Here is a 16,178-nt window from a genome sequence, read left to right as displayed (position 1 = left end):
TGTTCAGTTGGACATATTTTATATTTCTTCATGGTCTTTTACAGTTGATTATTTCAAAAACATGTTGAGGCCTGGAAAGAATTGTTACTTGTCCAATTAATCAAGTAATTAGATCAATTAAGTAACTGAGAGCTCGGGTGGAATGAAAGCCAGAAGACACTGCGGTCCTCCAGGAACTTTAGTTAGACACCCTTGTGAAGGCACTGAAGTAATATTTCATGACTGATTACCAGCTAAAAAAATATGTCAATGGTTAGAATTGAGGTCATGTACTGCACTGATAATTTGCTTAATTCTATCTTTTTAATTGTTTTCAGCTCTTAAACAGTAACAGAGTTACTATAAAATGTTATAGAGTAATTGAGAGCTCAGTTGGAGTGTAAACCAGCAGACACAGGTGGTCCCCAGGACCAGGGTTGGGAACCACTGATGAACTGAATACACAAGGGTTTGGGATTCAAAGCCATGAGATATGTATGTTTTGTAGTGAGTGCTGTACCTTGAATTGCAACAGCCTGCCTAAGATGGTTCATAATAATACATCAACTTTGCAATAGATTTCTTTACTCTGAAATGCCTCAATCTGTTTTGATAACATTGAATAATAAAAATTAAGAAAGCATTCTGCTACCCAATTAATGAGACAGGATAGCTCCTTATCTACCGAATACCTTCCATGACGAACACATGCCCTGTTTTCATAATTACTATGGCAATTAAACATTTTAAAGCAAATAGTAAGCTATTTGATATTTTCTGCTCAACTTTTCACCATTACCATTTGCAAGTATTGCAGGTGCACATAGGTGGGAAGAAATGGTTAATTCTACTTCATTTTAAGAAAACAAATACCTTTTTTATTTTTGAGAAAAGTAAACATTACAATGTTACAATTGTGACCATTTTTTTTTTTTTTTTTTTTTTTAGAAGATATAAAATTAAAAATACAGCTTGGTAACACCATATTTGAATTCAGCCCATCCACGTTATTAATAATGTTTGCCAACTTTTCTTCAAAAATGCCACCCTCTGCAGTTTAAATATGGACAATTCTGAAAATTCTGGTTGCTTTTAGAATTTCAGAGAATATAGCTTTGAAGCACAAGCCCACCTGCTCCCCTTTGCTGTTAGATAGACTTTTATGTTGGAAATAAAGACAAATCCGATTGATTTTCAACGTGAGTTGGACTACACATTCTTCAATGATATGATCAAAGGAAAGGTGAAACTTTCATCCGAGTCAAAGCTGTCCATTAGGGTCCATTAGAGTGCTGTCAAGGCTGATGGGTTACAACAGTGGAGTTATGAGATCCTTGCATATCTTTCATCAAATTTAAAATGTATGAATTGAATTACTCTGTTTTATACAACCGTTAAGAAATAATGTCATATTGACTGTCTGGACCAATTAAACTTTGAGTGCCAGCATGTAACTTGAACATTTTGGGGAAATACCAGAGTGTACACGTACGTTCATAATAATAACTAACCAACAACCCAGTTTCCACACGACAATATGTTATATTGTTTCTTTTATGATTGAATCTATAATCTAACTACACTGCACTTAATTGCTCCTGTTCCATGCACTTTCACCAGAGATATTTTGATAATAATACAGAGCTTATGTGTTGAATGCAGGACGGGACAGTGCAGTTTGGTTTATAGCACAAGGAACCCATGTGACCCCATCTCAGTGCAAAGATAAAAGCACATTTTCAGAGTGGAATAAAACAATTGTAGAGTTTTTAAACTGATTCAATAGATCATTTCAAAATGTATTTTGAAGTTCAGAAATTGGTTTATATATATTTTAAAGCTGTGCCACTACCCAGTTTACCATTTCAAACTCTCTCTGTAATGTAGGTATAGGGTAAACTTGCATACTCAATGTAAAGTATTTTCCCAAAGAATAAAAGGATTCGCCAGCACATTTTACAGCTGATTGAACTGAGGTTGGAGGAGGTGGAAAACTAAATTCAAAGGAAGTCTAGCCCCGAAAGTGTGAAAACCACTGTCCTACTGTTTGAATTAAAGTTAGACTATGGCCTTTACTCCATTACATCTTGTATTCAGTACAGGTATAGAGTTAAAAGGAGCACTACATGATCATTTATTCCAATAAAATAAAAACAAATGTTCCTATTGAAAGCATAGCAATGTAGCTGCCTACCATTGACAGATTCAGGTTCGTCAGATTCAGCGGAATTATATCCTCTCTGATTATATCGACTCGGAAGACTGTTTGTCACCTGAAATTAAACTGTGTAAGAGAACAATTAGTTTATCAGCCAGTGTTATTGGTGTGTTCCTTGTTTAGTTCCTGTTATCTTTGCTTGCAGCTGAAATCTATTGAAATAACTGCAATCCTGCTAGCATTGGAACACAAGATACTTATGAGGGTTAAACAGTGGTAAATCTACCCACTGAGATTGTTATCAAGCAATAAACAAGTAGATTATTATCTTGCATGTGCATGTATCCGATTGCGTGAAGGCTGTGGATAACCTCTAATATTATGAACAAGCAAATTCCTTTAAATTCTATCTGTGGCCATTTTTAAAGCTACCTATAACTAGAAAACTCACCTATTCTATCACGTTCCGAATTATACTGTTTTATAACAATCAGGTGTTTAGGAAATGTATCTGCTAATAAAACCTGAATGAACTTGTCGCCAAATGGACTGAACAGCTGTGATTGCTTCAGACCTCTCAGACAAGGGATCTCTGTCACTGGCCTGTGTTGAAAAAAATTAAAATAGACTGTCTGTTAAGGTTTGGAGCAGGTGACTGTTACACAAAAGTAAACCTTTGCAATGGACCTGGTAGAGTAAACCTTGTTTTTCTCAAACCTTATCTTGTCACACCTTCCAGTAATGCTACTGATACCATCACCTTCAGATTAGTAGTTTTGCTATTTGTAACATTTTGTATGGATCTACTTGCGTCATCTTGCATGATAAAGGCCACCTCCCCGTAGACCATAAATACCCTTCTAGCTCCGCTATGATAGTCCGTAGTCAAACAGATTCCTGCTGAACAGATAAACATGCAGATCAATAAGAAACTCTGGGTGCTTTTCCGCATCGCTTTGCCAATGATTGCCTTTGCAGTTATATGCTTAGGAGCTTTCCTTGCATCCATAACAAATATTGCCAACTATAAAATAAAACTCATCTTCGCCTATATTTTAATTGCATGCGGGTTACTTGTCTTGCTGGCTGGGATTTCCTGGAGCGTCTGTCATGGAATGAGACAGAAAAGCTTCCTACAGAATTTGCTACTTCCCAGACGATCTGAGGTGCACATCAACACTGTGGACAGGTAAGTAATGTATGCAGGCACCAAACTAGATGCATGAATTAATAGGCAAAACCAGGTATATTCAGTGGAATGTAGCTCAGTGTCAATAAGCTGCAAATTAACAATGTATAGAGGTATGAAATATGAGGTATACCGCATTCAGTGTTCATGAGGGAATGTCCCTAGTGTGGCATTTGCAACGACTGCCTCCTGTCGCATTGTGATCCAGGTTTATTTCACCAGTTCTCTGCCTGGTGGAACATGCAGTGCAACTTCCTGTCTACCACATCACATAGCTGCTTGATAAGATGGAGAAGGTCTGATGATTGTCTAATCACACTAACAGTGGAGTGTGTCTTGAGACATTGAACACATCCAGTTTCTTGGATAAAGGTCTTATTATCTCATAAGGGGCAATCACTTCCTTAACTGGAGCCGTGACTGGTCCACTGACTTACATATAGTTTCTTTTTGTAGCCCTGGCCAGTGCAATTAGAGACATGTGGACCTTTCTTGGTCAGGCCCCACCACCAGTAGCCCATGATGAAAGCGCACTCCAGCTGCATGACTTATTTTGAAGTATTAGCTACTAGATTTTAGTGTTTAATATTCAACAATGAAGGCTTGTCATTGACTAGTACAATATAAAAAAATGTCTGCCAATGGGGCTCCTGAGTGGCGCATCCGGTAAAGGCACGCCACACAGAGTGCAGGATGCGCCCTATAGCTTGAAGATTGCCGATTCGAATCCAAGCTGTGCCACTGCCAACCGTGGATGGGAGTTCCCAGGGAGCAGTGCACAATTGGTCAAGCACTGCATGGGTGGGGTAGGGGTTAGGTCGGCTGGGGAGCCCTTGGCTCACCGCACACCAGCGACCCCTGTGGCTGGCTAGGTGCCTGCAAGATGGTCTGTATGCAATTCAGAACTGCGTGGACCTCAGACGCTGTAAGTTCTGGATATGGCTGCACGGTGGGCTTGCAGAGCGAAAAAATCAGACGGTTGGCGGCACTCATTTCGGAGGGCGCGAGTGCTCGTCTTTGTCTCTCCTGAGTTAAAAAAATAAAAAATAAAAAATGTCTGCCAATGAAATGTAAACTACTCTTTCCTAAAAAAAGATCACATAAAACCATCATTCATAGTGTTACATGTAAAGACAGAAAGCACTGCAATGTTTATTGTGAACATTTTCAGGTAAGGAATGCAAGGAAATTTATTGTGCCTTCAATAGCATAAAAAGGTTCACCATTGTCTTCTCAGAGAAATGGTGCAGATGTGAAAAAATCACTTCCTAAAGTACTGTGCTGTGGAAATTAATTGTATTGTTGATCAATTAATCATATGTTTCATGTTGTAAATCCAAAACAGCAAAAATGATCAAAATTAGTCAATACCGGCAGCATAACTAAATTATGAATATCATTTACATTATAATGTAAATTATTACAAATGTATTTAAAAAAGACAGCATATCAATGAAAATGATTGTTAAATTAAAGCAAATGGTGGTGTAAACACCACAAGAGTAAGTCCTGCAGTTCTCATTTAAATGCTGTGCTACGATCAAATGAATGTTTTTATGCTATTTCTTTTCAGACCAGACTTCTATCCCCCTTCATATGAAGAATCTGTTGGACGCAACCCTGAGTATCTTGTAGAATGTGTGGTTATTGACGAGGAACAGAGATGCAACATTCCTCCACCACTGTACACAGAGAATAGTTCAGACATCCAGGAAGACGTCAGTGAAGAGCAACCTCCATCCTATAAAGAGTCTATGCTACGATCCAATACGCTGTGTGATCATTATACCGAAAAGAGCGTAAAACCAAGGGAAACCCAATCTGAATGGGATTAAATGGTTCTGACAAAGAACTTTCAAAATAAGTTAATGGCAGACTATTTTACAACTTGGGTGGTTATTTTCCCAGCCAGTACACATGCTGTCACATTTATGCTGTTGATATGCATGTCATATCAGCAATGATAACACGCTGGTTGTGCTGAGAGAGATGGTGCAAGCTGTTGCATGAGGTGGACATTCTGTGTGGGTTTACCTCGGTTCAAACCACAGTTTACAGTTTCTTCTGTTGCATAAGGAAGGTGGTTTATATAACCTTAGAGGTGGCTATACAGTCAGATTGTAAAATATTAGCTGTTTAGTAAACTATAAAATGTTGCAAACAGCTGTGATGTCAAATCTAGTTGGATAATATATTGCAAAATTTGTGTCATGGCTTTACAGTCAACCTAAATGACCAATGCTGGTTTAACCCTTTGTGAGTGCCTTATTCTGGTCATCTCGTTTTAACATTTGTCAAGACCAAAATGTACAAAGATTTGCAACCTATGTCCTGCACTTTCAACTTCAGAAGTGTTGTTGGACTATATAGTTATGGAAATAGGCAGATAACTGGAACCATAACATGTTTCAGTGTTGCTAAATAAACAGAAACAGGACTGTACTTCTACTTGTGTGATTTACAATGCTTTGATGTATTTACAATGCACCCAACATTCATAATATCAGGGTTGTTAATAAAAGGGTCTTTGGGAGAAGATAAGTCAAATGGTCTTGTTTAATGAACTGCACTGCTTGAGAGGAGATAATAGAATATTTGTTTAGACAATCCATGAAATAATTACAATGACACTGTTGTGATTAGATCTGAGTAAATTTCTGCAAATGGAAGATACTACTCTATTACAGTATAGAATAATATATTGGAGGATTTCTTGTAAATAGGAAAAACAAATTTATAGCAACAATGGTAATGAACATGTGCAGAGATGCACCCTCCTTTACTGTTATCAATGTACACTTTATCAAATAATACATTGTTTACAATGTGTGAATGCTGACTGTAAATAAGAATATAACAAGGACATGTTTGCACTGTGTACAAAGAAAATGCAGGTAGTGTTACATTGTAAATAAAATAAAGATTTGCCTAATAAAAAATGTATTAAACATTGTACTTTGACACTTCCTTGCAACACTTTTCACAATAATGTACATTTTTATATTGGTACATGGCGATTTGTAGCTTTATATTTCTATAGAATAATGCATATAAGAAGAGAGGCAAAACCGTCAGGAACTGTTTCTCCTCATCGCGCCACAGCAAACCCTACTGGCCAGGCGTCCAGTGAGCTCAAAGGCGGACCTCATGCAGGGCTGGCCTTTGTCCTCCAGAGGTGGGTAGCTCGCTGACATCCGCTTTCGAGTTCCTAGGTGAAAAAGGAAGCTGGCTTGGTCGTGGGATTGGAGGAGCCCACTGAACCTCCAGGTCTCTGGAGCCATGTGGGGAATTCAATTCAAACAATACTCGTATACATGGGTTTTTCCCCCCTGTAAGTACATACATTGCTGGTTTATGTTGTGGAATATTACACACATTCAATAACTTCATGCAATCACCTGGAATGTACATGTTTTATAATGGAAATTGTTATTATTGCACATGTCTTAATCTCTGAACGAAAATGCAGTCATAAAATGAATCTGAAAAACAATGACATTGCAGTTTTGAAATCAGGGATTCCTGCAAGAGAAAACACGTTGCTCAAGCAAAATACAGGGTCTGGCTATGAAAACACCTGCCATAGCACTATCAGTAGGGTAGCTAGGGTGGCACTGCAAGGTTGTGAAAATAAAGTTATTTGGGCAATATTGGGTGTGGAGGCACCGACCTAGCGACTCCTATTATCTCTGTATCATTTTCTAGTCAGCTCTGTCCTGCCCATCGTATCTGCAGCTCTTCTATTTTACACAAAAGACAGCACATTTATTGTCAAACCACTACATGGTATAATGATAAAATCGAACAAGTTCTGTTTTAACCTGGCAATCTGAACTACCAGTATATCATATTTTCGAATAGATATCAATGGGCATATTCAATTGATCTAACTGAGATGGATACAAATAAAGAAATAATTTGAATCTTTAACATATTTTAAAGATTTTTACAGACAGAAAAAACTGTTGGATGTTTGCTTTTCGTAACTATGGAATCTTTATTAATGATTCAGTGTCAGTGTTTAAATACGTTGCTGTTGGATACATTGACTTACCCCTAAATGTTTTAACCTTGGTTCTTAAAGGGTCATATTTTAATCATCTAAAGAGTGGATTTAGATCCACCAGGGTTAAGATCAGTTTAATTGAACAATCTATAAGGTCTTCTGATTCCCTGGTTAGCCATTATGTAGGATAATGTAATGTGCACAACAAACTAACAGAAGTTAAGATATAGTACTTTATTTAGCTAAGATCACAAACAGATGAATGACACTTTTACAGTAGCAGGACGACATACATTAAAAACATTAAAAATAGAAACAAAAAATCAACATTTGCAAAAATCTCATGCATGTAGTATTTTCTTCCCCCAAGGAATACAAAAAAATATTAACAATTACTGCAGTACTCTTTCAGACCCTCCCTGAATAAGACTGTGTTCCCCTAAACTTCAAAAAGCCTCTATTATGTTTCAATGCTTCATTACTAACAGCAGATGGTTAATGTTTGCTAGTTGCTGCTTTGCAAGTATTAAACAGATAACACAAAATCAAAGGTAGAAGGCCACATAAACACACAGGCATAACGAAACGAAAGCTTTATTAATATAAATTCAATACATATAAAAAAAAAAATTTTTAAAACCACACAAACTGGCACATGGGATTATGTAAAAATGCAGCGTCTCCTCTGGTTTCATATATTAGCCCTGTGACAGAGTACAAGTGCCCCCATGGCTGAAGATCAGTGCAAATGCAAAACTTTAATGCATTTGCATTACTGCATAGCAACTAACCCTGAGATTACATTTGAATCATGGCATCACCATCATTACGTCAGCTTTAAAAAAACACCAAATTACAAAATCTATGATGACTTGTGAGCAATTATTTAACACTAACACTGCTTAAAAAATAACAAAAAAAAACCAAAGTTATCTTTATCATGGCAGTTTGCTGATACTTTTTAAAAGTCTCTATAAGGATAGCGGCACCATAATTTAAATTGAATCTTGAAGTAAACTGTGCCAGTCAAAATGATAAAAGCCTTGCAAGTGGAATACTAATTAATCTTCACTTTCTCTTAAAATAGTCTCTCACAGGGGCACCCTCTACCCCTTTTTGATCTACAGTATGTGAAAAATATATTTTTCATTGGTAAGAAGCATTAATCATGCTCATGCCATTTTCGAAATTCATTGTGTTCTATCTGGATCCAGTCACTTGAAATAGCAGTTCTGAATACCAGCATCGTGTCTGTTACTAAGTACATTTTTATTACACTGTGACCTGAAAATGAACTATACTATCCAAAAGTAACACATTGCTAAACGTTTTCTGCAGGAAAGGTACAACAGTCCTGTAAATGATGTAATACCGTTGTCAAGTTAATTCATATAATGAGCGTGTTGATCTGTATGCGTGTTGGTCAACCAACTTGTATTTACATTTCTAAAAAGATATTTGGGTCTATTTTAATCTAATCAGAGGTGAAGCTCAATAATGTTGCCTTAACTCTATATCAGTGCTGCTGGGGGTTTTATGGATGATTTATTGACCACCATATAAACATAAGGTAATAACAAATAAAAAGTGGTTTAGAAAACAGGTTTATAGATTTTAGAGCAGCAGTATTCAGCTCTGCTGTTGCTTTTAAATAGACCCTACTGCAGCATTTAAAAAAAAAAAAAAAAAAAAAACACACAAAAAAACAGCAACAACAACAAAACAATACAGGAAATGCTGATTAAACACCCTTTTAGATTGTCTTTAAAACTCCCTTTACATAACCCTTTAATGTTGTTTTTTTTTGTTTTAGTATTTTAAAGAAAGATGCAAGGCACAAATAGTGACTAATTTTTGGCAACTGCAACCTCATGGAAGTACTTCTCTTTTTGGCCCCTGTTGAGTGTTCAGTGGTGGGATCAGGTAATGACAGTAGGTCCTTTGCGGCCTGTTCGCTCATGGATCTCAGAAATTTTCAGTGCGATTCCTATTAGAGGGCCCAGCACAGCCTAAATGAAATAAACAGATTGGTTAAGTTCTGCTTCAAAAGAAAAGCATCAAACAAACTGAGCTTGAGACACAATTCCTGAACAGTAAAACCTTAGTTATTTTAATTTCAATTTTACAAACACCTCTGAATAGCCCCCTGCCAACCTGTTATTGGTTATTTTTTTTATCCATGTCCTCGCAATTAGTCAATTTAGTAGATATATACACCTTAGTAGACACGTACGCATAGATAAGAAAAAACATACCACAGCCCCACTATCCTTTTTATAGTGAGAGTGTGCCTTATTCAAGCTGCCTTAAAAATGCTTAAAATACTAAAAATGAACAACAGTTGTTTCTCTGATTTATTTAATTTAGGGATATTCAAATTAAGGGATTTTTTTAAATCCTCATTTTTTGGAAAGTAGGATATCCGTATTGATATATAGAAATCTAAAAGTACAAGGTTCAATATACTTGAACTTTGAGCTAGCTGAAGAAAACCAGAACATGAATGCACTAAGCTTATCAAATCTATGAAGTTGAATTATTTTACAGGCACATTAAACAGTACACAGTGCTAAAATCGGAAGGTATTGTACTATAAAATATGAAGTTCATTCTGGAACAATCAGGGTTCAAACAAGATCCAGAGGTAACTTCCCCCTTCATTATTTCCACCATTTTATTATCTTTTTGTTCAGGGTGTTAGAATGCAGCAGAGGTTAAACATAGGTTACTGCATGGAATATTACAAACTGTTAAGCTAAGACTGAGAAATTACCTGATAACTACGCAGCAATGTGCAGACCCAGAGGAAGTTATCAAAGGTCATTGCTCAAGTTGAAATAAAGTTGAAGTTCATAAACTGACATGCAGTAACGTGTTTACACAGTTTATACTGGGTCCCATTAGATTTTCTTAAAATGAATCATGTTTCTTATTGTTACATTTGTATGTTTATTACTCTTTATTATTCCACCAGAGTGTATGAAAGATTTGCTGAAGCAGGTAACAATAAAACTATATTTTAAACCTACCATAAAAGTCTTTTAGAACATGTCTTGTTGTGTGTAGAAGAAGTCTGCAAATGACTAAAAAGGCTACAGACTACCAATGTTGGTATATATACCTGATGAGCACACTAATCCTTTTAAACGTGTTCTTAAACCAAGGATTGAAATCTATTTAGTTGATTTCCATGTTCGATACTGCATATATATAAAATAAAAATAAAAAAATCACAACTCATTAGTTCTCTTTAGATAATCTACCCTTGCTTCATGTTACTAAAAGACTTTCGCTTTCTGAAAAGCTAAAAGTTCTTGAGCTATCAAGTTTTAACATATATATTTTTTAATTTTCCACAAACAGGTGAGCATGGAAATATGTATAATTGTTTCTATAGTGAAGAGCATTGCTTACGAGTAGGTAGCACTCCTGGTTTTCGGTGTTTATTTGTGAGAAATGTTGAGTTTATTTTTGTAACATGTTGCAGGGGATTTATTATTTAATGCAACACCTCTCAATTCATTCTTTACTTGTGACCCGCTGAAACACTGTGAGTGGGGTCACGCTAACCTGGTGGCGTATCTGGGGTCTGTGTTTTGATGAGAAAAGGTTGGATTTGTCCGAAGGGTAGAGTAGCAAAAAAGGGTCAGGCCAACTCCAGATTTTAAATAAGGTAATATGCTTTCACTATGCTTGATTGGTAAACTTTTATAAAGGAAGAGTAAGGCTGGGATTTTTTTTTTATTATGGATAGTGCCATCCTAGTTAAAATGTAAAATGCTAAATAAATCAGGAGATTCAAAATGCTGAAATATAACTTTTTTTATCTGCTTACTCAAACGAGTCCTTTTCTTCCAATCACTACCACATAATATATGAGCAGGTCATGTCAAATTTAATTCCAGAGAACAAAAACTGGCAATTAAAATCTATAACATAAATAATAAATATGAAAAATGAATATAAATATTGAAGAAAAAAATGGTACATGTACTGTATAATTTTAGGCAGTAACAATTTGTAGAATTCTTCAGTCCACACATTGAGAAGACAGCACACAATTCCAGTGACCACACAATGCAGTATAATACCTGAGTCTCTCTATTGAGTTTTTCAGGGTCACGCTCATAGCTTTCTGCATAGATTCTGATGGTGGCGCCAACACAGCCTGTTAAACTCAGTCTGAAAATAATTCTTGATCCGTCTGTAAAAATGATGCGCAGCCCCTGTAGGAAGAGAAAGTAGAGTGGTTCAAAGAACATGGCACTGCCAAGGGTTCAAGACATTCAGCAAGAGTCATTTCTTGAAATTGTAAATTAATTTCTGTTCAGTAGTATTCTGGCAACAACACTGAACACTGAGGCATTATATTTTTGTTTGTCATTGCCTTTGTATTTAAACAGATTATAGTTTTACAAAGTGGAAAATAATTAAGATGACCATATTGACCCATATTATGCATTCTTTGAACATATTATTTATTCCTGAACTGGTACTGCATAGTACCTCACTTTGAAAGCGAAAATAGGAATGTGACTTAAAATGCTTCTTGCTTAACAAAATATTTGTTTTAAATAAATGTCTAAGGTAGGTTTTTCAATACCTATTCATTGCTGAGTGTTTAAACACCCAGAGATGCAATTTTAAATCTCATAATTCTGGCCCAAATCTCGGATATACCTGTACAGTAAGGGGAATTAAAACTGCCATTCCATAACCCTGGCACTCTACTTCATTCACAGCAATAAATAAAGGTACAACAGTGACCTCTGTCTCTGATTCCAGGTCCTGCTCCATTTGCCATTGATTAGAAGAGGTTGCACAATTGTAAGAATAAGATCCACACCTTATTGGTGGGGATTCTATCCATTTACCTACACATTCTAATGGAGAAGACGTAGACCAAACCCTGAGTGGACCCTGACATAACCCTGACACCAAAGTGAACCTTAACTCAAAGCACAGTTTTATGCATTTTTTCACACCAAAGTAACAACTTCTTCTTCTTCTTCTTCTTCTTCTTCTTCTGAAAACTAATACAATGTACATCCATTCATTCATACATAAATACACTGTACATTCATAACGCTGCTAATACTAGTTTATACTAGCCATTGCAATCAAGGGGTGGGAAAATAGAGAAAAAACATCTAGCCATTTCTTTGCTGTTTTGGCTCTTGTTTCTAATAATTACATGGTCACTTTTGCTTCATTGGAGCTTAATAAAATTGTTTCCAAATGTCTAATGAGAGTAAAAATCACTTGCTGTAGATTTATCAGATCCAAAAAAGTTTATTGAATTGCACTGACTAAAACCAGGCGCAAAGAAGGCACGGATACATACAGTTCAGTATAACCCCTTTATCAAATGTACATTGCCAGCAATAGGTGTCAATGTGGCTTCAGGTTAAAAGTACAGTCTGAATTTACCGTGGAAGCATCACCAAGGAAGTATAAATAAAGTTAAGCTTGGTAGTTGTCATGGTCACAATCTGAGCCTGAGAGAAAAAACACACCCCTAGAACATTCTCGCATTAGGCTAAATGTGATTTGTCAATTCTAAATCCAAACCCTGCTCTAGAGAGGAGATCGTATGAAACATAATAACAGTAACTAAAAGGTAACCACGTCAGCTACTTGTTTTGGAAGCATGTGAGTCAATGTTCAAAAGAACTTCTGAGGCATATTTCCGCAATCCTTTTGCCAACCACTCATGAGATTCAGCTCCAAGACCTATGGACAGCTGCTGCCCCTCCAGACAGACACTGGAGAAGGTACCACAGCTGACACAATCCCTACTGTCTAGAATTTCAGAACACTGTGGCATAGCTGAGAAAACATCAGACAAAAGTGCTTCCGGAGAACAAAGCTACATTTTCATCTCAATACATGATTTGACTAAAATATTTGAAGTTTAATAATTTAGACATATGTAAGCTGTACGTGAGACAGTTTAATTCGGTGTGTAGCACCGGAGAGAAGTTGGGAGTTATCACTAGTGGGTATAGAGGGCGCCACTAATGCATGACAGCTCTTTAATATGCCTTTTGTTTATTTCCTAATAGTTAGATAATGTTCTTTTTTTTTTTTTTTAATTTTCATTTCATTTTTTGCTTTGCCAAAAAAAAAAAAAAAAAGGAAATATGTCAGCCTTATCCCCTGGTGCCCAGCAAGGAAAAGGGACTGTGCTTTTTTTTTTTTTAAGCTGCTTGACTCGATTTAGTATTCACTAAAAAATACCACAGGTGGTAATATGGATGGTTTATTTTTTCTGTGAATTTTTTTTATTATTATTGAAAGAGGTAACTAGTAATTAACACACTTCGTTATAATTTTTTTAATCAAATTCTTGCTCACTCTTATTCAGAAAAACAAGATGAAACCAGAGGTAGCTGTAATTCTCAGAAAAAAATGTAAATGCGTCAGAAAATACTGGCAGGGAAGGAGTTAAATTCTCCTCCCTGCCCAGGTTGATTGCTTCAGGTGGGAGCAATCCACCAATTAATTATTCAATTATTACTCAGCCACCTGGCATAAAAGAAGGCCTCAGCCTCCCAGTTGGGGGAGAGAGAGTTCTAGAGGAGAAGAAGCAATTGTGTTTGTCTGAGTATGCTGTTTTTGTAAGTTTTTGAAACCAGTGAAGGCAACGCCCAGCCTGGAAGCTTTATTTATAAGTTTTGTTTTGTGTGTATTTTCTGTTTAAAACCTTTTTGTTTGGCCCTTGTGCCTGTTTATTTTGTATTTTTGTTTATTAAAAAGTTTTATTTTGAACGTTAAACTGTCTCTGAGCCTCAACCTCGGTCATTTCCTTGTCACATTTGGTGCTCAGAAGTGGGACAACGCTACCTGGAGGCTCAGGGCAGTATTTTTTTTTTGTTTTTTGAATTTTGAGGAGTTTTTTTTTCTGGAAAAAAAAAAAATGGGGAAGAAGAGCAGACAGCGGCAAAGGCAGGAGATGCAGCAGCCAAAGAAATGTAAGCTGCTGCAACAACAGCCACCACTGGAGGACCCGGCCAGCCTCTTCCCCTGGTGTTCCTGGTGCGGGAAGGTGGACCACCGCTGGAGGTCCTGCCCAGAAGTGCCACCAGCAGACTGGTGTGGCCGTTGTGAGGAGGACGGCCACAACTGGGCAGGATGCCCCTACAATCAGGCCCAGGAAGAGGTGCAGTTTTCACCCCGGGCATCAGGGGCCACCCCACTACCTCCAGTGCCACCACCTTCACCACCATCCCGGGAAATATGGGACTGGTTGATGCACCCTGAGGCGGACCTCTTCCACGACCTCCCCATAGTTATCAACACGCTGTGGTGTTGAGATGGGGGGAGGTGGGAAAAGTGGGAGGAACAGCATCACCCGGCGTCCTTCGCAGAGCTTGCCCTCATGGTCATTAACTACTTGGCAGTAGATATGGGAGAGGCCCCAGTCATTCAAACAAAGAAGGTGGAGCTGTCTTCCCGAGAGCCAGAGAGGGGTGAGCCGTCGTCCCGAGAGGGGTGAGCCGTCGTCCCGAGAGCCAGAGAGGGGTGAGCCGTCGTCCCGAGAGCCAGAGAGGGGTGAGCCGCCGTCCCGAGAGCCAGAGAGGGGTGAGCCGCCGTCCCGAGAGCCAGAGAGGGAGGAGCCGCCGTCCCGAGAGCCAGAAGGGGAGGAGCCGCCGTCCCGAGAGCCAGAAGGGGAGGAGCCGCCGTCCCGAGAGCCAGAAGGGGAGGAGCCGCCGTCCCGAGAGCCAGAAGGGGGGCCGCTGCCGTCGCCCAGAGAGGGGGGAGCCGCTGCCGTCGCCCAGAGAGGGGGGAGCCGCTGCCGTCGCCCAGAGAGGGGGGAGCCGCTGCCGTCGCCCAGAGAGGGGGGAGCCGCTGCCGTCGCCCAGAGAGGGGGGAGCCGCTGCCGTCGCCCAGAGAGGGGGGAGCCGCTGCCGTCGCCCAGAGAGGGGGGAGCCGCTGCCGTCGCCCAGAGAGGGGGGAGCCGCTGCCGTCGCCCAGAGAGGGGGGAGCCGCTGCCGTCGCCCAGAGAGGGGGGAGCCGCTGCCGTCGCCCAGAGAGGGGGGAGCCGCTGCCGTCCACAACCCGAGGGAGGAGCCCGAACGTCCACAGCCCGAGAGGGAGGAGCCCGAACTTCCACAGCCCGAGAGGGAGGAGCCCGAACGTCCACAGCCCGAGAGGGAGGAGCCCGAACGTCCACAGCCCGAGAGGGAGGAGCCCGAACGTCCACAGCCCGAGGAGGAGGAGCCCGAGCGGGAGGAGTCGGTGCGTCCACGGCCCGAGCGGGAGGAGTCGGTGCGTCCACGGCCCGAGCGGGAGGAGTCGGGGCGTCCACGTAAAGAGCGGGAGGAGTCGGTGCGTCCACAGCCCGAGCGGGAGGAGTCGGTGCGTCCACGGCCCGAGAAGGGGAAGCCCACAGGCCTAGGGCTGAAGGGACCTGCAGGGGAAGAATACAGGCTGTTTCCACCGCCAGCAGAGGGGGAACAGCCGGAGCTGTCTCTCCCTCCACCGCCAGCAGAGGGGGAACAGCCGGAGCTGTCTCTCCCTCCACCGCCAGCAGAGGGGGAACAGCCGGAGCTGTCTCTCCCTCCATCGCCGGGGGTTGCCTGCCTGTCCGCGTCGCCGGGGGTTGCCTGCCTGTCCGCGTCGCCGGGGGTTGCCTGCCTGTCCGCGTCGCCTGGGGTTGCCTGCCTGTCCGCGTCGCCTGGGGTTGCCTGCCTGCCCGCATTGTCTGGAGAGGCTCTCGGTGTGCTTTCTCCTGGGGATGCTGGTCCGCCATCACCGTCCCGAGCGCCAGAGGGGCCAGAGGGTCCCGCGCCGCCAGGGGGTCCAGAGGGTCCAGCGTCGCCAGAGGGGCCAGGGGGTGCCGC

At 40.2% G+C, this 16,178-nt stretch overlaps 2 protein-coding genes across 3 annotated transcripts in view; one reads left to right on the top strand and one right to left on the bottom strand.

The window, feature by feature from the left end:
* The first annotated feature begins 2,999 nt into the window (after positions 1-2,999).
* LOC117409174 (transmembrane protein 252-like) lies at positions 3,000-5,645 on the top strand. Its single transcript, XM_034014802.3, has 2 exons — positions 3,000-3,326; positions 4,900-5,645. The coding sequence occupies exons 1-2, from the start codon at positions 3,052-3,054 to the stop codon at positions 5,159-5,161; spliced, it is 537 nt and encodes a 178-aa protein (XP_033870693.3). The 5' UTR covers positions 3,000-3,051; the 3' UTR covers positions 5,162-5,645.
* Positions 5,646-6,262: 617 nt separating this feature from the next.
* Positions 6,263-16,178, bottom strand: part of LOC117411691 (phosphoglucomutase-like protein 5) — a 44,691-nt gene continuing 34,775 nt past the window's right edge. The window contains exons 10-12 of one of the 2 annotated variants that reach the window (XM_059035153.1): positions 11,424-11,558; positions 9,214-9,341; positions 6,263-6,534 (exon numbers count right to left, since the gene is read on the bottom strand). In XM_059035153.1, coding sequence (XP_058891136.1) covers positions 9,252-9,341; positions 11,424-11,558 — 225 coding nt within the window. In that variant the 3' untranslated portion in view covers positions 6,263-6,534; positions 9,214-9,251. Of the gene's footprint in view, positions 6,535-7,551; positions 9,342-11,423; positions 11,559-16,178 lie in introns of those variants that run through there. The other variant, XM_059035145.1, reaches the window with a different exon arrangement.

Source organism: Acipenser ruthenus, chromosome 1, assembly GCF_902713425.1.
Source record: "Acipenser ruthenus chromosome 1, fAciRut3.2 maternal haplotype, whole genome shotgun sequence".
NCBI classification, from domain to species: Eukaryota; Metazoa; Chordata; class Actinopteri; order Acipenseriformes; family Acipenseridae; genus Acipenser; species Acipenser ruthenus.
Note: the sequence above shows the minus strand (reverse complement) of the source record. Positions and strands in the feature narration are given on the sequence as shown.